The sequence below is a fragment of the Helobdella robusta genome (assembly GCF_000326865.2).
Source record: "Helobdella robusta unplaced genomic scaffold HELROscaffold_13, whole genome shotgun sequence".
Taxonomy (NCBI): Eukaryota; Metazoa; Annelida; class Clitellata; order Rhynchobdellida; family Glossiphoniidae; genus Helobdella; species Helobdella robusta.
The window spans coordinates 847,076-870,871 of NW_008703718.1; the positions used below are offsets into that span (position 1 = coordinate 847,076).

Genomic DNA, 23,796 nt, shown 5'->3' on the forward strand with positions numbered 1-23,796 from the left:
TTTTAAACAACTTTGATCATTCAATAAACTATAATTTTATTAATTGTTTTATTTTTAAATGTTCTTATTAACTTTAAAATAAATTTATCGTTAAAACATTTTCGTTATTCCACGTTTATAGATCATAAATAGCAATACAAATATGTGTATGTTCGATCAAAATACAAATTTTTGACAAAATAGCTATTTATTGTCTTATAAAGTAAAAAAATACATATTACATAAACACATTTTTAAACAACACAATTAGATGAGACTGCATTTTTATTTACAACAAAAACTTTTTTCCAAAGATCTTTAAGAACTTCTCTTAAAATATTTGACCGTGTGAAGCATATCAGAGGAAAGGACAGAACCGTGGAACAAGCCAACCAGCGGGTGATTATTTCCAAGTAGAATGAAGATACTTTCTGAAATTGAATGGCCGTTGCGTATAAAAGATTGAAGGAGATGGTCGGCATCCATGACGTTAAATAAATGAAAAGCAAACAACGCGAGGTTCCGATGAAGATGAAATCTTTTCTGAACGAGCAATCCAACAAATGAAATTTTTTCGATGACTGTCGGCGTCGAAGAAAATGATCGAACCGCGAGCAACTTTTGGAGTTCAGTTTGTTTAATTGGCTCTCTTCTCTTGTTTCGTTTGAATTTTTAGGCTGCACGTCGTCGCTTCTATGTGGCGTTGATGAGGAAGATGATGATAACGACGCTTCTGTCGTCAGCAAAGATAACGCCGACGATGTCTCCAACGATGTTTTCACATTTTGTGCTTGAGATGACGTGAAGATTTTTTTTGAAGTTCTGAATCCTGTTTGCTTTGTCTTGAATTGATTCGAGTGGCAGTGCACATCATGGACATCTTCTGAGCGTCCCTTCAAATTCGGAGTTTTTAAGTTTTTGTACAATTTTTCAGAACAAGTGTGATGACCACCGATAGAGGCCTCAGTCTTTTCTACATTGTTTGGCCATTTAAAATTGTGATTAGCTATAGATTTTTGTTTGTTATTTTTTCTGGATTCAGGTAATAAATCACAAGAACGGATGTTCGCTTGACCGTTCTGTGGTTTGCTGATTTGAATGCAAATTTGAGTGGCTGGTTGATGCGCATTGATTTGTTCAAATTGTCTTTCAGTTTGCAGCGATTGTTCTCTTATACGTTCATTATCAATGTGTCTGATAGAGGAAGATTGATTATCGTGCATTAATGCTGCTGTTTGCATTCTATTCTCCATGTTTTCGTTCATACAATCAGCAATGTTGTTCTTCGGCGTGTTGCTTTTATGCTTGTTGCTTTTGTTTATTTTCCTGGTGTTGTTGTTGTTGTGTTTGCTGATACTTTTATGGTTAATGTTACAATTGTTTATTCCACCGCCAAATATTTTGTCGTTGTTGTGTATGTGATTGTTGCATATGTAGTTGCTGTGTATGTGATTGTTGCGTATGTTGTTGGTAGGAATAGGATTGCTATATGTATTGTTGCAAGTTTGATTGTTGCATATGTTGCTGTTGTTGTGAGTGTGATTGTGATTGTGTGTGTTATTTTGACTGTCGTTGTTTTGATTTCCATTGTTGTTGAGACTTTCTTTGCAAATGTTGCGACCGTTGTTTTCGTGCACGCTTACTTTGCAGAATTCTTTCGTCCTTCTGCAGTTGTTGGTCATTCGGAGGTTAACTTCGTTCATTCGTTTTATGAGATTTTTCCCAGGAGATAAGCTATTTGCCTGGCCGACAACGTTAACGTCTTCTGCCTCATTTAACTCATTTGCCGCGTCAGGATGTTCGCAGTTATTTCTATTGTTTTCATACAAACGGCAAACAGTTCTCGCATAATTTACGTTTTCTCCAACGTTAAATTTCTCATTAACAAGAAAATTGTAATCAACTCGTGTTTTAAAATTTGAGTTTTTTCTGAGAGGCGAGAGATCTGGAGAAGAGATGATAGCATTCTCTCGCGTGCATTCATCACTAGCCAGCACATTCATCGCGTTGGTCGATTGTCTTTCGACGCTTTCCATGTCGTTGCTAGCGTTGAAGTTGTTGCTCTTCACGTTCTCAACCGTGTCATCATGTGTTTCAATTATGAATTCTCCGTCAGTATCAACATTGAAAATGTTTACTGAATTTAAATTATCGTCGGCTGCATTTTTTTTATTTGTTTCATTTATAAACCAGTCGGCAGCGCAATGATTCGTTTCATTTTCGCAAACTTCTGAAACGCTGATATCTGCAGACAATGTGCTGGCTGAAACATCATCATCATCATAATCATCACTCTCATTATCATCATCATCATTGTCATCACTATTATTATCATGACCGTTAATGCTGGGACCAGCGTTGAACTGCCCGTCACGTGGTACATCGTTCGCGTCACAATTTGATTTGTCAAATTCGTTTATTGCATTTTGATGAAGAACTGCTTGCACGTTGCCCGCTTCTCGTTTCATCATTTGCGTTGGTACGCAACTGGCCAAGTTATTCATTTGAAACAATAACTTCTTGCACAGGCCGTCAAACACGAGGGCAACGAAGGCAGGAACGAGGAAGGAGAAGAGGCAAGTGAGTATGGCGAAGTTGGCGTCGTCGATGATGCACATGGAACGATCCAATAATAAGGTGTCCGACGTTGAAATGCTCAACATGTATTGAGCAGATGATTGAACGATTCCAACCAGCCAAGGAGCAGCCAACCAGAACGACGAAGAACAGCTGCATGATTGATAATGAGGTCGAGGTTTGTCCTTCAAACGTAAATACGTGTCCATCTTGATGAACGCCATGTGCAGGAACGTTACGTTGCATAGGAAAGTGTCTGCGGCCAGCCACAACTTGCACTGGTTGTCCGTGCAATCGAACTTACCTGCAGTATTGTAAACATCTGTTTCAGTTATTTATTATATTATTCAACAATATATTCAAATGCTTATTTATTAGTTTTCCTTTGATGCAGCTTTCAACGCCAAAATATTTCTTTTGACAGAAGACGTCAGATGCTAAGGAGCATGCATAATATATTTCACATATTCCGTCACTATGCACTTTAATTTGATTATGTGTCAAAAATTATTCGATAAAAAACGTGTTTTTATGTCAAATTATTTTTAATAATAAAAAAAATAAAGAAAACAATTTGTTTTTAACTTTTTCACAATTTTAGCAATAAATCAACTTGTGTTTCGTTTGATTCAATAAATCTTCTCAGACAAGAACAGCGTAACGTCATGCTGATTGCATGTTGGCTAACAAATTCTTTGCATTACTTTTGTATGTTGGGGCAGGCAATCAAAATTCGACCACAAAATCATCAGTCAGTTCTCGACAGAATAACTACTGCTAATTAATTATAATTAAATTTTTTTAAATAGGAAAACTCATAAAAACGAAACCTCGTAGGGCTAAACTTACGTGTATGATTTCATTTTTGAAAATCAGCGTGGCGAAGCGAGTCGTATTGATAGGATTTAATATGAATATTTCTTACAAAATAAGCCAATTCAAATTAAAATAAAATAGAAACATTCGTTAATAATTAAGACAAAACCAAAAATATTTTGGCAAGAAATACTTTGAAATATTCAAAGGTTTTAAAAATTCTATTAGCGCGTCTGGCATACATACACGTCTGACTTACGTGTTAGGTTATTTGAAACGGGAATAAATTTATATGACCAGTCATCATTGCATTTATTTCACAATAAATTTTTTACATTTTTTAAATATTTTTGGAACATTGTTTTTGTTGCGTTTTTCAAAACCACTTGTTTTGTTATTTATTCATTTTTTATTTTCATGTAATTGCGCAACAAAGTGTTTCTTAACTACTACAAGGCTCTGTTTACGTTGTCGTTTTCAGCCAATTAAGTAATAAAAGTTTTCTACTAAGAAAATTTTAAGACCAAAAATTATTAGAATTTAAGTAAAATTTTTATTTAAAGGTGGTTGCTTAGATTAAGATTCGGTAACCTTTTAATTCTCAGCCATTCTTAGGAATCATTTTTATTTTGGAGAATCACACAAAAAATTGTAATTGAAATTTTAATTCAGTTTTTTTAAACTTTTAAAAAGATTTTTTAATTTATCTTTTTTTATAATAATAATACTTTTCAGTTGATTACATTTTTAAATGCTAACAGAAACTTTTTGAAGTTTAGTCGTTCATCTGTACAAGGTATATAGAATGAATTTTTGTTGCTTGCGATCATTTATTATAACTGTTAGGCACCATATTTTGTATCATATTTAATACAGATTCACACAGTTTCTAATTTAAAATTTTTGTCTATTTTAATTAGCAACAGCGTCAAAATAATTACATGAGTCAGCACATTTTGACCACTATTCACGTTTGGTTCAGTCAGAAATCCACCCCATAAAACATACACACATCTATACCGTGTGTACTCAATTTAAGTACTGTTTATTAATTGGCAATCGAAAAAAAGATAGTTTTTCTGCGACATTCAATCTTGCAACATTGTATATTCATGCAGATCAGAGCTGGTTTATTTCTTATCTTCTCCTACCAATCATCAATTACCTACTGCTTTTTATAACCAAAAATGAAAAAACATTTTCTTCCATTACACCATATTATTCAAGATTTCTAAAAAAAACTTGCAACAAATTTGAAAAAGTCAATACTTAGACAAGCCAATTGAGTATTTTGTAACGATCCAGATTTTAATTTTGGAAACAACCTATTGTTATTAAATTTTTCATTAATAGAATAAAATTTATATTCGTTAATCCAGCGGTAAAGCATTTTGGAAAATGATTTTAAATTTACAAACAAACACTAACATAAAGAGCTTAAGAGATAGAACGTTGTTAGAATTACAGCTTTTTGTGGATTAAATAGGTATGGGTATTAAATTTTAAAAGGAAAAATAATTTTTGTTATTTACATGAGAACTTTTTTTTTACTTTTTGTTTGCGTCAAGTGGTTTGCGACGAAAGTCTTTTGGAAAGTGGGAGGGGTCACGAAAATATTTATTTTTATTACCAAATATTGGAATGGCACCTTATATTCCCCAGGTTTAAAAAATTATGCAAAAGTTATGGTAAAAATAACACACACAGGTTTATATACATGCTAACTCCGCATGTTTTTATTATCATAACATCACTCCTGGCATTACATTCTGTAGGGTTTAGATGTTAACGAACATTCTTGCACTCCATTATGGGCTCTTTACGCAGCAGCCTAATTGTATTTGCGTCTCCAACGTATTGAACATTTCTTTGATTTAATTGCTCTGCCTCCGAATAAAATTGAGCCTACCCACCTGATGCAATAAACACGCGTTATCTCCTAAAATACGTATGCCGCATGTTTACGAATTTGCAAGAGGAGAAGAAGGGCCTGTACATATTTATTTATTGTCTTCCTAACAAATGTTTCACATATTTTCATTAATATACTTTTTTTCCTATTTTAAAAATAAATATTCTATAGTTTGACTTTTTTAAAGCCTATTAGGCAAAACTCATTAATTCAGGAATGCACGCAATTTAAAAATTCATTAAAAAATGTAGTTTTATCGTAATTTGTTTCAAATTTGTTTGTTTTTTGTGTTGAAAATATATTCAGAATTTTTTAAAAATAGAGCATCAGTATTCATTAGGAAGCGCACTGTATGAAGCAAGGCGGAACGTAGATTAAACAATTAATCATGCAACATAGGCAGAAAGGAGAGGCAGATTGCATATTAATGGTCCAGCTTGCCAGCATCATTTGCTCTTCATGGATTCCTGATCTATCGCCCGGGGCAGCGCTCAGACATTTTTTCTCGTTTCTTCGTTTAGCTCTGATAGCGTTCATCATTTTCTCAGAGAGCATTCAATGTCTGACCAGCAAATTGAAAACAAATCGAAACATACTTTTCAATTATTCTTATTTCCTCCATATAATTCATTACTATGTAATCCTAATTATAATCAACACGGAATGCGAAATTGATTTCTTATAATTTAACAAAGTTTTAATTCTAAAAACTTCTTCAATATTTAGAAAACCTTAATTTTTTTTTGTTTTCAATTCGTGACAATTTGTTTTTGAAAAAATTTAAAACTCTTTTAAAGATTTAGTTCATAAGTTGATTGAAGAGCGTGTCGCCCATAGAACTCATACTTCGCGTATACTTCTGTGAGCAATTTTGTATGTTGAATTTTATGCTTCGTACGTGCGGGAGATTTTCGAAATTTATGACGATCGCTTTAATGGGGAAAAAATAAACCAACCTTTCAAAGTAATGAAGAAAGTTAGCGGAAGTACTGTGGTAGCCATGAGAAGATGCATGATGGAGAGCGATGCAAGGAAGCAGTAGTTGGATGAGGTCCGCAGATGATCGTTCAGACAGATGGCCGCGAGAACCATGGAGTTCGATAGCAAGGCGACCAAAATGACGAGCGCCAGTAACAATCCAGTGCACACGTGCATCGCCAACCTTTCATTATAACTGATGGCTCCGGTACGGAGTGCCGTGACGTTTGTATTGTTGCTAGTCAGTGCGCTGTAAGATATTTCAGAAAATGATGGAGTGGTGGGCTGGGATGATGCTAACGACGATGGTGACAGTGAATACGATGAAGACGTTGATGATAAAAATGTTGATGACACGGCCAAATTATAGAAAAGTCCGTGAAGTATTCTGAAGATATAAACTCGCTGATACATTGTTCCAGGTCTTAATTTATACCGTTTTTTATATCTTGAATATTTTCACTGTTAGTAATAAAAATTTAATTAACAAATTTAATTTTTTCGGAAATTCGTGACAGCAATGTAGAAGAGTAATATTTATAAATGTTGATTACACTACAGAACGTTCATCCTATTTCATTCAGCAGTGGTTTCAAACGAATTTGTTAAGTTGCGGCAGGCATATTCTTCAGGACAATTGTCATTCAAATCAGCATCAACACGTGAGATATGGCATCGAATAAATACTCGCACATTATTTATTTCCTATTTATATTTGTTACAATTTAAAAAATCAAATTTTGATAGGATGGACCTGGAAATAGGATGGATCTACTTTACAATGCCGCAATAAATATTCCGTTTAATGATTTTGTAGATGAATATTTCCAACAATTACACAACTTTCACTTCAATCTACGTTGAGATGACCGTGCGACGCGGAGCCTGTGCTGTGTGTTGTGTTGCAAGCCTTGAAATACATGCATACGTGCTTCCCTTATTTCCCTGTTGTAAACTTGCGTGCTCTATAAATTACACATACATGCATACATACATACATACATACATACATACATACATACATACATACATACATACATACATACATATTATACATACATACATACATATATGTATGTATGCATGTACATACATACATATTATACATACATACATACACATATGTATGTATGCATGTACATACATACATACATGCATTCATGCATGCATTGCACACATACTTAAATGTACATACATGCATGAAGAGTTGGTATATATATACATAAATACATACATACAGGAATATCAAAACTGTACTCGTATTAAAACTTATAAAAAAAACAGAGTCATATTGGCACATTTAAATTGGAAAACGAATGTAAAACTCCGCATTTTATGTACCGTACATTTGTCAAAAGAATCAGTTGTACGAAGTTGTACATACGAAATAATTAGACAAATGTGTACTTATATATTATGATACTTGTACTGCAAATAATTGTGTACACTAAAATACAAAGTAACGTATACATTGATTTGAACATACCAACCCAGGAACATATGCACATGCATCCATGCATACATACGCAACGTATACAAATAAACGAAAACGTACGTGAAAATTGTTGCAAACATAATAATTGGAGCACGCATACGTACAAAATAGAACTGCATACAAACAAAATAGCATAAACTCAGTTTATTAGTTTGACAGGTGCCTTCAAGAATGTTTGTAATATTTAGGAAGCCCGGCCGCAACCTTAAAAAAATTACCATTTTCTTCTTTATGATTGCCTTCTTCTGCTATCTTTCAATTATTTGTTTTTTTTAATATTTAAAAAAAATTGCAACTGAAATTGGGATTGTGGTGTATTTTCAATTCTTAGACATTAAATAGGATTAATTGAAGAATCCCAACAGCGGAATTGAGCGGCGAGCATTTTGAACGCGTGAAATTTACAGCGCACAGGACTCCATCACTTCATTGAAAATGTCAACCCATTCCTGGTTCACTATACAATTAATTACCAATAAAAATGGAAAATTTAAATTAAATTATTAACTGATTAATAATATTTTAAACTAAACTCATTTTACCAAAAAATTGAAGCACAAGTAAAAAGTAAAACGGGTGGATTGTTAGGTATAACAACATACAATAAACCACACTTTGAAATGCAACACACATGGACACACACCAAACACACACACACACACACACACACACAGGAACACATCAAAGTAATCAATAATTGCCATCTTTAAACTCAGATATATATTCCTCGCTTTGATGTTATAACTTCCATTTTCATGAATTTTATATGGCTCTCAGTATCTGCATTGTTAGCTGCTTTTATATATTCTGAAAATATTTGGTTCTGCCGGTTTACCATATGAAGTTATTGCAATTTTTAATATTTTTCAACTAACATATTAGATTTGAAATCTTACGAAAGAAATGTCTAGTAAACACAAACCATTACCTGATATCTGGAAAATGTTCATATATCACATAACAGGTTTCAAAAAGCGAGATGCCTCAAAATTAAAAAATTGCATTACAAATATCCACACGTCTTTGCAAAGTAAAATAATGCTTTCAGAAAATTTTTTAGAGGCAGTTTCTTTCAACCTTTTTCGACATGCATCACTCAAAACCCTATTTTCATCCTTTCAAATGTTTTTCATAATTTCTGCTTACATGATGTTTGGCGTTTTGTTAGATTTATATTTTTTTTAAAGGATACAACTTAATTTTTATACATTTTGAGAATCTGAAAAAAAATTATATTTAATTCTACAAAACTACTTGTTAGATCAGATCAGTGATTAGATAACATATTAAAATCAGATAAACATTTAAAAGATTACTTTTTTAGATGGTATAATTTTTAATGCGATCATTTAATTTTTTCATTCCACCATTACCTGTATAATTCATTCAGTTGGATTATTCAAATTAATTCCAAAAGGAAACGTAGTCATCTTCAAAGTTAATCAGCAAAAGGTAAGTAAAATAAGTGGAGTACAATATTCATTGTATATGCACATGTATGTATGTGTATATATATATATACCATACCACCATTATATATATACCTACAACCACTAGACACACCCCTCTCTTCTATATCTACAAAACTCGCCTCAAATTAATCCAGACAAGCATAAAAATAACAGGTCCTAAAATTTGGACAGAACTTGTATCTCCCCATCTAAGAGCCATCATAAACCTACAACATTTCAAGTCAAAATTCCGTGCTTTTTTATTGACACCGGATCTCGACTCCACCACCTAATACTATATTAAGAATACGTTAGAACAAATGATGCGGATGAATGGTCTTTATGAATGGTTAAACATTTATGTGTTTATATATGTACTGAGCGAACATTTACATAGTTATATGTCTATATATGTATGACACGAACATTTACTTATTTATCTTCAATTATCTTTCTGCTTCAGTTATTTTCCTTATTTTATTTCATTAACTATTCATGTATCTACCTGCGGTGGCCACCACAAGACAAACAGTCTTATTCGGTCTCCGCATATTCAACTTCATAACTTTTATTCACTTATTTGATATGTTGTTGATTATGAATAAAACTTTGAAATGGAAATGGAAAATGTGTGTGTGTGTTTGTGTGCGCGCGCGCGTGTGTCTGTGTTCAAGTATATGTGTGTAATGTATATATGTATTTATTGTATATATGTAATGTTTGAGTGTTTATGTATTGCATGTATGCGTAACTCACCGCTGGTGTGGCAAGATGTATGAATGACCATGTGCATTTCTTCTTCGCTCTGCAATTAATGCTAATTGGAAATTAAAAAATAGATTATATATGGCCAATGATTATTAATAAAACAAACACAGATACTATTTAAATTACGTTTATGAATGCTAACAAATATATTAATTCATTTAAATCATTCATTCAAGATTGAAGAATTTCAAAAATTCTTATTCTATTTTTTTAATTTGTTCATGAAGTTTAAACATTCAAATTAACTGAATCCTTAATAAATTATCAGTTGATACAAATATCATAAATACAATTGATATGAAACTTTTATAAACTAAACGTGCACTGAAAAAATATGAATAGCTTATGAACCTAACATTAACAAAAAACAAATGTTTAAAACTAAGAAGAGTAAGTATTGTATATGTAATACACATACACCGTAGTCACTTTAATTGTTCAACTGAATGGAATGTTTGAAGAGCAGGTAAAAACGATCGGACTAATGCATTTAAATTTAATTTTAATCTCTTGCTTGAAATGAAAGTTTAAACAATATGAAATACGTACTGGTTTTCTCATTTTTTCAATGTATACAATTCGCTAGGCTTGTCATATTTGCGCTGTACATAAGTTTCCTGGAAACTTCAATTATAAATTCACGCTAACAATTTTTTTAGAAATTTGTATTAGTTTTCGCTAATTAAAAAATTCAATACTACAAAAATACAACTGCTGCGTGTGTGTGCATCTTTCCTTCTGTGAACAAAAATCAAACAGGACTGTTGTTAAAATTAATCGTTTGTTTGTTGTATTGAAAAGCAGACTAGTTGTAAATTATTTAATGTTGAACGTGGTATTGTCAAATATGTTCAAATCTTTTTCATGTAATTTCAAATTATGAGCCAGCAAGTAATGATTTCCGAAAAATACTACTTTTCAATTATAATTAAATATATGCAGCTGAAAGTCATAAACTGCTCTTTAAAATATATGCTTGCTGATCATTCTCCATCAATAAAAACCTGTGGGCTTTAGTTTAGAGTCTTGGATGATTCTACAGTGGGAGTTTTGTTGATACTTAAGACCAAAAATATCCTAGTGAACCAAAAACAAAAATTATGTAAACATTGTTAACGTGCTACAAACCCAGCAGTTTAAGCAGCTCACCTGCACAGTTTGAAAACAATATTTAGAAGAAAGCATTGATACATAGATGAGATTGTTGTCTCATCTCGGGAACAATCTTCCCAAAATATGCGCAGTTCTGTATGTGATGGGAATGCTTGAAAATTTTCTGTTTTAGAAAAGGACTGCAAATTTGTGAGTGACACGAGTAAGCAAGAAACCAACGCATCTTGTTCTTGTATGTTAGAAAATAATTTATCGCAATGAAAATAACTCATCTTCGCTGACTTTGATCTTAAAAGCATGCTTTCGTACATGGACTACCTACGAAGGTTCTGAGGTTTCTCATTTAACATCACATTCCTCGCATTCTTCAAGTGTTTCAAATGTGTTTAACATAAAAGTGTGCTTCACGATTAACTAAATTAATATCTATATATTTTTATATTTATTTTACGTAAAATCATTTTTTCTAACTTTCATTAGTACTTTAAAAAATTGTTCAAAAATTAGCACTGAATTAATATCTATATATTTTTATATTTATTTTACTTAAAATAATTTTATTAACTTCCATTAGTACTTTAAAAATTGTTCAAAAATTAGCACTGAGGGTTTCGTTAAGAATTTTTAATTTAATTTTGTGGATTTATTCCTACAGGCGCACATATTTAAAATCGTTCTTTTAATGAAAATCCGTCTACACGTCTGTGAAATATGTCACAACAAATTGCAATGACTTCGAGAGATATGTACAATGTAGTACTAAGTATAAACTAGAGATATGTATGTATATATACATGTGTGTGTGTGTATATGTGTGTGCGAGTTTGCTTGTTTTATGTAATTGTAATAAATATATTCATATATTCAAACCATAGTATTCGAAATTAACGTTTACCTGGAAGTATTTGCGTCATTATTATTAATCACGATCCTATTCGTCTGCCCGTCGATTATTCCTTGTGTTAAATTAAAATAAAATATAATGAGTGTGTCAATACTGCTCCAATATATATATATATAAATATATATATATATAATGTGCTGGTAAAAGACCATTGCATTAATATTTATATATAAATATATATACATATATATAAATATCATATTCTGCATATCATATCTGTATATATTGTATTACACAATAATACTGAACATTAAATATCAATAGACATTACACATGACATTATTTTCGTCACGTAAATACAATATTTGCATTTTTCATTGAAAAATATTAAAACTGCTGTTACATTCAATTTATTTAACTTGAAAATGGAAATAAATTAATTTAATACGGTGGTGTGGCAAGTCTGATCTGAGATTTTCAAACCACTTTTTTTAATATTGTGGTTTCAATAGCGTGCTATGCGTATGAATTGCAAGGCAGAGCGGTATGTAGCAACACACGTCTTCTATTGTACTGTTGCCTTATTTGCATGTAACTTCATGTCATTCATAATTTGCAGAAGTCCGTTTGTGCTGTCAAATCTATTACACTGTTTAACTAATATTACGCATTCTTCAAGCTGCCTTCATTGTGTAATAGTATCTGCAATAATATCTTTACCTCAGTCACTGCTGTTGGCGTTGCAGAAATATTTTTTAAAATTTTAATTTGGTTTTTATCCTGAAAATTGTTAAATAGACATGATCACTGATTTTGCATTTTAATTTTTTTAATTTAATAATTTGATTTGAAGTTTTCGAAATGTTTTTGCTAACGCTGTCAATTCTTGCCTTGCTTGGATCTTCTACTTATCGAAAAATTGTTCAAGCGGACGAGACTGCATCAGAGAACTTGAAGGAACTTCAAATAATTTTAGAAAAATCTGATCGAGGTACATCGGAGTCTGGAAATGTACTGATTTATAAAGATAATAAACTTTGGTCCATATGTGACGATAACTGGAACATCAACTCTGCACACGTGGCCTGTAGACTTCTTGGATTTGTCGGAGCTTCTAATGCACATGCCAATTCATTTTTTGGAGCCACGCATTACGGTAAAAAATTTATTTCTACTATTTATATGAAGTATTTATAACGAAATTATGAACGACAACGAAGAGATCGGATTGGACAACGTGGTGTGTACTGGTTTGGAAGATCACCTAATTTCTTGCCAGCACGCAATTTTTGGCAAGCACAATTGCAACAAACGAGAAGCAGCCGGTGTCACATGCAGCAACAACATTCCAACGTCCACCAAAAAACCAACACGACCTACTTATAACAGAGAGAGTTTCACGGTACCCAACGACTTTTCGGGCAACAGCGTCTATAAGGAGGTGCAAGCATTGAAGGCAGCTGCAGCCAGCAGCCAACATAACCACTTCCATCCGCCAGTTAGTTGTTAACACTGCAAAAGTTAATTAGTCAATTATTGCAAATAAAATAATTCAGTTGAAATTATTACAATTAATAAAACAACCACTAATAAAAACTGTTTGTTCTTCAGCCATACGCCATACGCCTTCAAAATGGACGGAATGATAAGGAAGGTCGGGTGGAGGTGAAAGTTGAAGGAGGAGAGTGGGGAGTTGTGTGTGGAGATGGCTGGTCCCTCTTGGAAGCCATGGTAGTCTGCAGACAACTTGGACTCAATTATTCCCTCTCAGCTCTTAAAGTAAGTCAATAGTTGTGTTTAAGAAACTCTTTATTATTGATATTTTATTGCTGCTTCTCATTTCGAAGACAAACGATTGATAACCATTTAACTATTTAATTTAAGTCAGGTTCGCACTAGTTTCTATATGATTTGAAATTAAAAATAAATTCAAAAATGTATATAAGTTATTACATTTAGATACCCGTTAAATTTAATCTTTTCTCATAAGTTACAAACTTTTTTTTATTTCAATCGATCTCTTTGCTTACTTAGAGCTTCAATGTTCTTCCTGAGGTTAATGCTTTGTTCAGTCATACACGCAACGTAAACTGATTGAAGTGCATTTTTTGAAACTCAACAGACTTCTTTCTTCGGTGGAGACAATATGGCGAAGATCTTCAACCAGATTCGCTGTGACGGGGATGAGGCCAACCTTACTGAATGTTACCATGGCCAAATGTTGGAGAGAGTTTCATGTTCAAAAGCAAACAGGGTTGCCGGAGTTATGTGCGTTGAAAGTGAGTACAATTGTACAATTCAACCTTTGGCTCAAACTGGATGTACACGATTTTTAAATATAGCTGTATGAGAAGCTGATAAGTTCGATCTTTTTAAAATGTACACACACGTGTGCGTACCTACCTTAGCTTGCCTCAGCCTGATAAAAACACGTACTGCTGGATATATTTTGAAAAATTTAGGCTGAAAGTAATAAATATTTATTACCTAACTTAAAAATTGAAATATTAGCATTATTATAAGAATTTAAGAAATGCACCGCCAAATACTTGAAAGCTATCATAGAACATAAGCTAAACAAGTTATAAATGCTCCGTGTGAACGTGATAAAAGTCAAGCAAGTAAATTCTTATTCGAAAAATTTTTTAAATAAAAATTTTGCGTTTACTTATTGTCTTGTTCAAAATTGTTAAAAATATTGCTCAAAACAGTATGTATTGTTGCAAGAAAAGTGATGTTCTTTTACAGCTACTATATTTTTCTTTTGCTTGCATGCATCAAAGCGTAGTCAAACTGCATACGAAATCAACTATGTGTGGTGTAAAATTAAAAAATTAAAATTTCACTTGTCGAATAAGACGTTCTATATTTTAAACAAACTTTCACAGTTCCAAATATTAGTGTGTTATATACGAAAAAGAAACCTTTATTTATTAGTTTAAATTATTCAAATTGTATAAATATTAACATTATGAAAACATTATGTTTCATTCAGTTTTCTTTCATGTTTTTTTTTTTAAAGGAACAAAAAACATCAGTCTGTTGGATTTTAATGAAATTAACTGACACAAATGTTTCACTAAAAAACCGTACGTGAAGTCATTTTTTAAACTTATCGTGAAACTCGATGCTTGTAATTTTACTTGCATCTTGCTATAATTCTGACTTCGTTCGTTTGAACTTAGACTAAGGCGAAGTTATTTACAATAATCTATAAGGCCACTACATTGTCTTTTATAAAAGGGTTACCAGACTTGGTACCAAATGCCACGCTGATTGAAAAGTCTGCCTACCTGCATGACCAATCCATGTACCATCTGCAGTGTGCTATGGAGGAAAACTGCGCTGCGCCGTCAGCTTTCGAAATAAAAAATACCAAAAGCGGTAACTTTTACATTCTTTTATGTTTTCTTCAATGGCAAATTATTCCAGTATTCTGAAAAATAAGTTACGCATACGTGTAGATGTAACGCAAAAATGTACGCAGATTGGCACGTCCACAGGAGACGTCTGCTTCGATTTTCCAGCAGTACATGGAACTTTGGGACAGCTGATTTTAAACCTATCTTAAGGAAACAAGATTGGGAATGGCATCTTTGTCACATGTTACTTTTTATTGCATTAATAGAATTTGTATTGTTATTTAGATCATTCAATAAACGAAATTATAGGTTCATATTTCATCTTCAAAAATATACATCCTTATATTTTTAGTGCATTGAATCTCGTGTTTCTTGAAACCATTTTAAAGGCACTACCATAGCATGCAAGTGTTTGCAAGTTACGACGTGTTGGACGCCTACGGAAACAAAAAAGCCGAAGGTCACAAAGCTAGTTTTTGTTTGGAAGATGTTGAATGCGTCCCCAATGTAACAAAGAAATATGCGTGCAAGGGCTATGGCGATCAAGGTGACATATTAATTTATAGGGGGAGGTTACTCACTTATTATTATTTTCTGCTTTAATAAACCAAGCTGTACTTTTTTTCAAAGGAATCAGCATCGGATGTGCCGACAACTACTTGCACGACATAGATTGTCAGTGGGTGGACATGACCGATGTACCGCCTGGATATTATATTTTTAAGGTATTATCAGTTCTTGAAAAAGTTTGCAAAATTTATTTTATACGGAACGTTTATTTTTATTGTCTTATTAAACTCTAAATTAAAAATTAAAAAGTCTTTTGCAACTCGCATTTTGATTTTGTCTAGCGATTACAGAAAAACTTTTTCATTACATTATATAAGGAGATCGTATTTATTTCAATAACGGTCGTATTTTCTTTATTTCATTATCTCGACCAATTTTCCTAAAACAAAACACGTTTGTGCAAGTATGTAAACAATAGAGTTATGCTAACGTTTGTGGACATTGAGTTGAGTTGATGTTTTGTGTGAAAAATGCACCGTAGCTCTAATCGTAACATTAACCAACGACGATAACATTAACAAGCGATGAGTAGTTAGCGTTAATGTCGTAGTTTTTATGGTCTTGTGGAATCAGCTGGTTGATCACTTGCTGTAAAATGTATGGTTACCATCGCGTTCTTAGTATGCATTTTTGAGCAGTTTCTAAATTTGACCACTATATAAACCTAGTTTATTCATTTTTAAATAAATAATCATTTTAATTTATGTTTCAACCTCTTTGAAAAGTTTTAAGGAGCGCTATGTAAATTCTCTAGTAATAATAATAATGAAAATAATAATATAATGAAAGAGTATATATGTGTCAAATATTTGTACAGGTTCACATCAATCCGGAGTTCAAGATAGCCGAGTTAGACTTTTCGAACAACGCGGTGACCTGCGTTTTATATTACTCTGGATCCAGTGTCAACCTGAATAGTTGTAAATTAGGCAGGGGTTAATATGGAGCTCAAGAACACACTACTGTTCGATAAATTATTTTAAAAGTTGTTTCAAAAAAAATTTTTGAATGGAAAGATTTGGAATACGCTACATTTTATAAAAGTTTTTTGTTAAATCCGAATTTACACAAAAATAATTGTACTGGTTAACAGGTAGGTATAACTCTTATATATAGAACATAACATTATATTATATTATATGTTAAATGTATTGTTATATATATATGTTAATATATATATATTATATTACATATGTTATTTTCTTTATTTATGGTATAACCGGGTATAATTGATATTTATAATTATTTTGCAGATCATAATTATTTTGTTATCTTTGTTGTGTTGAATACTAATTAATACTAATAAATAAAAAAAATCACAATTGTTGTCTGTTTCTGCACTTAAAAATTCTAGGAAGCACGCAGTTAGTAATAATATTGCTAGTTAGTGAGAATCGTGGGGGAACCAGGGAATCTTGGGTATTACATATAAGTATTGTAACTAAAATATTGTATATGATCGCGAGGTGCTTTCGATTTTTTCCACAAAACTTTTAACAAAAGTTCACTTTTATAAATCGCAATTGTGTTGTCAAGTTTCATTTCCATCACAGCGGAGACGATGGCCGACTTGACGAGCAGGGAATATTATCAGTTAGTTAGGCAAATGCTGAATTTTTTATTTATAACTTTAATTAAAACATTGTACGGTTGAGTAAATTAAGTTTTTTTCACAGAAAAGGCAACGAATGTTTTGTTGATGAGAATTATGATGAGGCTCTCCAAGTTGGTAGATTTTTCTAGAAATAGAATGAAATAAATACAAATAATTAATCTCATATATATATATATATATTATATTCTCTGACTACTTTTCCATCACTTACGAAGTTCTGAGCATATCTCAATACTGTTGAAAGTTATGGAAATAGCGCTTTACAAATTAATCTAATTATGATTGATTTTGTCATTTTGGGTAATGTAATATAAATGTAAAACCATCATTGTGTTGACTTGTTTTTGCTTATTATAAAATCTTGTTAAAATTAGTATTTTAAAAGTGTTTTCAAATAAAGTATAAAATAGTGTTATAAATACATATAATAAGTAATAATTAAATAATAAGTAGATAGAAATATTTTAGATTAACTAAGAAAGACATTAATGTTGCTAGAAGTTCTTACTTTCATCCACGTAGATAAAGCAGAATAAAAAACGTTTGCCTTTTCTTGACGATCCTACTCTACTACTTGTTTCTTCATCAGTTTTAAATAGGACTGATTAATATAACTCGCTCTACTGTTGTCTTCCTGATTCTACACTCTATCCTTTATGGGCATAAAAGCTTTTAACTTCGCTGCTCATCTCGTTGCTTGTGCCCCTATCTTTTTGCATATATCTTCATATCTTGTTCTCTTGCACTGGCTACCTATAAAATATAGAATAATTTTTAAAATTTGTTCATAAATGTTTAAGTCTCAATCTAAATTATTTTCTAAATATTGATTTAACCTAAAGGCCCCGGTTTACAATTTTCTTTTTCTTAACTCCTTTACAACTAATTGATTGACGTTGTAAAACCTACATTGTGTTGATTTGTTTCCATTTATTTTAAAATTTTGTTTAATTTAATATTTAAAATGTGTTTACATTGCATTAGTTGCATTTTATAGTAAATATGAATATGAATGATTAGTCAATTTTGTTATATTTCTTAATTCAGTTCTACAAAAAAGCCTTAGAACTAGATGCTCGGAATGATCAATGTTGCAACAGTCTTTCTCAATTATACCTCAAACAAAACAATTACTCAGGTTTTATTATAGTTCTTCATGCTGCTTGTTTTACTGTTTAAATAAATGTTTGGCCATTTTAATGAATAAATTTAGAAATGCTAAATGTTCTCAAAACTGTTACAGAGGCTTTGAAGTATGCATCTATGTCCATTGATCTTAATCCAGACATTTCCAGTGCTTTTTTAAGGAAAGGGTAAATATATCTTTTTACTATTTAATTGTTTTAAATTTTAATGGTTTGTTTTTCCATTCATTGTACAGTATTGCGTTATTCAATTTAGAGAAGTATGAGTTGGCGAGGCAGGCCTTCAAGGATGGTTTAACTAAAAGAGGTTTGTTTTCAACTGTTTTTTATTCAAATTCTAATAAATAAATGAATAAATAATTTTTTTTAAATCTGTTTATTCGATTTAGAGAATGATGCAAAATTAATGGAATGGCTGGAAAAATGTGAAAAGAAGTTACCTGTGTTGAAATCATCTTCACAAACATCAACTTCTGATTCAACTAAGCAATCTGCAAATATTCTATTTTCCAACAATTCTTTAAAGACAAAGTTATTTTGGACTTATTATTCATGCAAAATATCTTAAATACTGTTTATTTTTGTTAATAATTCACAAGTGTTTGAACAGAAGTAATTCACATTTTATTTAATTATATAATTTAATTTGTTTTAGATATGATTGGTACCAAACTGAAACACACATTGTCCTAACAATCCTTTTAAAAAATGTTCGCTCAGATGAACTCAAGTATAACATAACAGAGAATACTGTAAGCATTTTTTATTGTTTATGAAAGTAAAAAAATTGTAATTAATCAAAATATAATGTTAAATGGTGCAATGCTTCCTTATTTCTTCAGTTGAGTTGCACCATTACTCAGCCATCTCGACCAGAGTACAGCTTAGAACTCGACCTTGCTCACTCAGTTTGTCCTGATAAGATTCAAGTCAAGATCCTCTCCACTAAGGTCTGCATGATTTATTTTAACGTTTTTACAGTGAGTTGTTAGGTTTAATAGTTTGAAAAAGGAGTTTGATGTGTCTAATGATATTGAATTTGAGAGGGGATTATATAGTTTTACAAGCTTGTTCTCATGTAGATGCCATCCAATGTTGAAATCTATTCCTATCTAAGCCTTCATTTAGGCTTTTCATCTGATGAAATTCTGTTTTAAACTCATCTGATCAAGTTTTGTTTTAAACTTAATGACACAATCTGGATGGTGGTTGGTCATTTCTTAGAAGAATTTGTTTCTCTTCAACATTAAACTACTCTAAAAATATGCAAATATTGTCAATTTCAAATTTTGCCATGTTCATTTTTTTTACATTCAGTTTTATATATGGTGTGTTATATTTAGCATTGACCTAAATGTATCATAAACAAGAAATGTCAAAATATTTTTAATATTTGTAATTGTGTTGTTAGTTCTCCATAACATGTTACAATAAAAGTGTCAGGTTGGGAAATAAAAATAAGATCAAATATTTTTTTGTATTGAAAAAATTTGTCCAGGGCATAGGTGTAAATGAGTCCAGTTATATAAATATAAATGTGTTTTTTAATTAATTTTTTTGTATTTAAACGGATCATTTTTTAATATTGTAAGTTAATTCTAAAAAATTTGAAATATCTTTTAATGATCTTCAAAATGTTGAATGCTTCAAAGAAACTCAAGAAAAGGATGTTTGTTTAATGACAATACTGATTGTGCAGGTGGAAATTAAGTTAATGAAGCAAGAAGGAATAATGTGGAGCAAACTGGAGCATGATGGGAATCTGGAAAATATTAAATCAATTAAAAATGGTAAATTACTTGCCTCTGCTTTTTTTTAGTAAATATGCTGTCTGATTGATGTCTGATATTTTCACCACCACATTTAATTTATTTGATGTTTTGTCTGCATTTCTTTGATAGATTTGCTTATTATTTTTTAGTTATTTTATTTGGGTTTTCCATCATTTTTTGTTTCTTGACAAAATGTTCACATTTGTTTATGTAAAGCTTCCATAAAAGTGCACGCGCGTTTATATCTACTTGTATAGGCATTGGTATGTGCATGTAGACACATTTCTAAATATATGTAGACGAATTTGTTTGGAGAGACATCAGTCAGAGCAGGTCAATGCACATTAAAAATAACATGAAGCACGAAGTTGCAACCCACTCAAGGCTATGTAACACAATCTTCTAAACCACATAACTGCTAATTAGCATGTCAATTATGGAATTACTTTGTTATATATTTTGTTTTATCATTTACGTATAAATACTTATAAATTTATCATTATAAACTTTTTCAGAAAAATGTACTGCCACATCTACTAATGAAGTCTCTGGAGTAGTGAAAAAATATCCGTCATCAAGTCTGCATACTAAGAATTGGGATCAGCTGGTTAATGATATAAAAGCAGAAGAAAAAGATGAAAAATTGGATGGTGATGCTGCCCTGAATCAATTATTCCAGCAAATATATGCTGATGGATCAGATGATGTTAAAAAAGCAATGATGAAAAGTTTTGTTAGTTTTTTTCTGTCTTCTAGTTTTTGCACTACCATGACCTTTGTGTAGGGTTTAATGTTTGATGTAGCAAACAGTTGACTAACACAAGGTGTTGTAAAGAATCATTGTAACTGTGGTTATGTTCTAATGCAGACTACTTTCAGGCAATTCCAATCTTTTATTAGGTTTACCAAACTTGTTACAAAGCCAATAATATTAAAACCAAAACATTCTACTGTCTAACCTTGTAAACAGATCTTTCCTTTAAATTTTTAATGTGTTTTTTAAGCTCTATGCATCCAATATATTTCGTATCTCTCCCCTTCCTTATATATCAAATCTCCTCTTAGACTAAAATAACATGTTATTTTCTGAAAAATGTTTAGGAGTGAATTTGAATTTCAATAAATATACCTGTTTGTTTTTATTTATGTTTATTCACGTATTTGTAAATTTTTAATTATCATTTAAACTTATGGCAATTTATCAATTTGAAATTACATGTTTAAAGGTTTAATTGGAACATCTTTTAATTTATAGCTACTTTATAATGTAACATAAAAACAATTTGTTTTTCTCAATAACGATATAAAAAAGGATTCAATACTATTGAATTAAATGTATGTGAATTGAACTATAATGCTTAGCTAGAAAATGTTTGCATCATATTCTATTTTTAGTTTTTGAGGTTCACTTAATTATAATTATTATTCATTTGCTGTAATATTTGTTGAAAAAAATTTGATTGGACAATTCTAGTATAGTTGTACATTAAAATTTATATGTGTAATTCAACTTAAATAATTAATTAGTTTTAATTTTTTTAATTTTCAGAGTGAATCTGGTGGAACCGTTTTATCCACAAACTGGAACGAAATCGGAGCCAAAAAAGTAGATGTTAAACCACCTGATGGAATGGAATTTAAAAAATGGTGAAATAATTTTTCCTTAAAATGATTTACAGTGTCAAATTCTGACAACGAACGTTTCTCACATCAACGTTTCTAATGATGCTGTAAAATTTATTTGTTTGAGTTTTTCCAGTCTGTATTATCCCACGTCAGTTTGTTTTTTTGAATTTTTCATTCAATAAATAGTAGCTTTAAACCGTTTTTCATTAAAATTGTCATAAATTGCGAAAATTGAGTGTGATGATAGGACAATTTATGAAAATTTTAGAAGCGCTGTTTAAAGGTTGATATTTGTGATAAGAAGATAATGAAATGGTGAATATATTTTAAATTCCGCAAAACTGTTTTCTGTACTCAATGTCAATCAGTTTGCGATTCTCGAGATTCTTGCACGAGATTAGGGGAGATGGGGGCTCATTGATCTCTGGGGCACATTGATCTTTAAGCAATAACATAGCTATTTCTAAATATAAATGTAGGCCATCACTATTTTAGTTTTCCTTTTGTTTCTATTCTACTTTTAATCCTATTTGTTTATGGACTTTCTGCCGCTGAAGTTCGAAAAATTAGTAAGTTTGATTTTACAGGGAAAAACCAACTATTCACAACAGGTTAGTTTTGTAAATTAAAAATCAGATAAATATTTGTTTGATAAATTAAATTTTGCAATGTGTAAAGATATGTCAGAGGCTTATTTTATTATTTAGTTCGATTTTCAATCACAACTTATTGAATGATTCTGAACTTAGCCACCAGCCACAATGACCGACCTATATATTATGTGCGCGGAGAGATCGTGAAAAAAGAGGACCATCTGCTGAATGCACAGCAGATGTTCATATATGTTACCAATAATTGTATAGCTATATAAATCCTTAACTGATCATTGAAATGTATGAAAAGTATGTATTCTATATATTTAATTAACGCATGTATGAACAATGATTGTATGAGGTATTGAACAACATAAAAAAAATTGACAGTAAGTTGAACATAAAAATCGATTAAAAATATTATTAATTGCGGCCTCAAAAAAAGATTTCTACCACTTATGTAGAATTAAATTACCTTTCTAACAATATATCAGCCACTGAAAAAAACAGCCTTCCAGGGTGTTCAAAACTCGAAAAACTAAAACATTTACATTGTGCATCAAATCACAAAAATATTTTTTTTCACCATTCATAATTGCGGCCTCAAAAAAAGATTTCTACCACTTACGTAGAATTAAATTACCTTTCTAACAATATATTAGCCACTGAAAAAAACAGCCTTCCAGGGTGTTCAAAACACGAAAAACAAACACACTTCATTGTGCATCGAATCACAAAAATATTTTTTTTCACCATTCATAATTGCGGCCTCAAAAAAAGATTTCTAATACTTATGTAGAATTAAATTACCTTTCTAACAATATATCAGCCACTGAAAAAAACAGCCTTCCAGGGTGTTCAAAACACGAAAAACAAACACACTTCATTGTGCATCGAATCACAAAAATATTTTTTTTCACCATTCATAATTGCGGCCTCAAAAAAAGATTTCTACTACTTATGTAGAATTAAATTACCTTTCTAACAATATATCAGCCACTGAAAAAAACAGCCTTCCAGGGTGTTCAAAACACGAAAAACAAACACACTTCATTGTGTATCGAATCACAAAAATATTTTTTTTCACCATTCATAATTGCGGCCTCAAAAAAAGATTTCTACTACTTATGTAGAATTAAATTACCTTTCTAACAATATATCAGCCACTAAAAAAAACAGC

The 23,796-nt window shown here is 31.2% G+C and overlaps 3 protein-coding genes across 3 annotated transcripts; 2 read left to right on the plus strand and 1 right to left on the minus strand.

The window, feature by feature from the left end:
• Nucleotides 1–233: 233 nt before the first annotated feature.
• On the minus strand, nucleotides 234–6,676 carry HELRODRAFT_168248 (hypothetical protein; the record flags this gene model as incomplete). The annotated part of the gene is made up of 2 exons (XM_009014131.1): nucleotides 234–2,860; nucleotides 6,241–6,676. The coding sequence occupies 2 exons, from the start codon at nucleotides 6,674–6,676 to the stop codon at nucleotides 234–236; spliced, it is 3,063 nt and encodes a 1,020-aa protein (XP_009012379.1).
• Nucleotides 6,677–12,794: 6,118 nt separating this feature from the next.
• On the plus strand, nucleotides 12,795–16,805 carry HELRODRAFT_73641 (hypothetical protein; the record flags this gene model as incomplete). Its single annotated transcript, XM_009014132.1, has 9 exons — nucleotides 12,795–13,089; nucleotides 13,154–13,374; nucleotides 13,545–13,712; nucleotides 14,056–14,212; nucleotides 15,177–15,317; nucleotides 15,421–15,538; nucleotides 15,685–15,842; nucleotides 15,926–16,020; nucleotides 16,683–16,805. 9 exons carry the CDS (start codon nucleotides 12,795–12,797, stop codon nucleotides 16,803–16,805), a joined length of 1,476 nt encoding a protein of 491 aa, XP_009012380.1.
• A 621-nt stretch (nucleotides 16,806–17,426) lies between these two features.
• On the plus strand, nucleotides 17,427–22,048 carry HELRODRAFT_168250 (hypothetical protein; the record flags this gene model as incomplete). Its single annotated transcript, XM_009014133.1, has 11 exons — nucleotides 17,427–17,458; nucleotides 17,542–17,590; nucleotides 18,528–18,618; nucleotides 18,694–18,793; nucleotides 18,862–18,932; nucleotides 19,015–19,156; nucleotides 19,281–19,377; nucleotides 19,468–19,575; nucleotides 20,325–20,415; nucleotides 20,913–21,130; nucleotides 21,947–22,048. 11 exons carry the CDS (start codon nucleotides 17,427–17,429, stop codon nucleotides 22,046–22,048), a joined length of 1,101 nt encoding a protein of 366 aa, XP_009012381.1.
• Nucleotides 22,049–23,796: the final 1,748 nt, after the last annotated feature.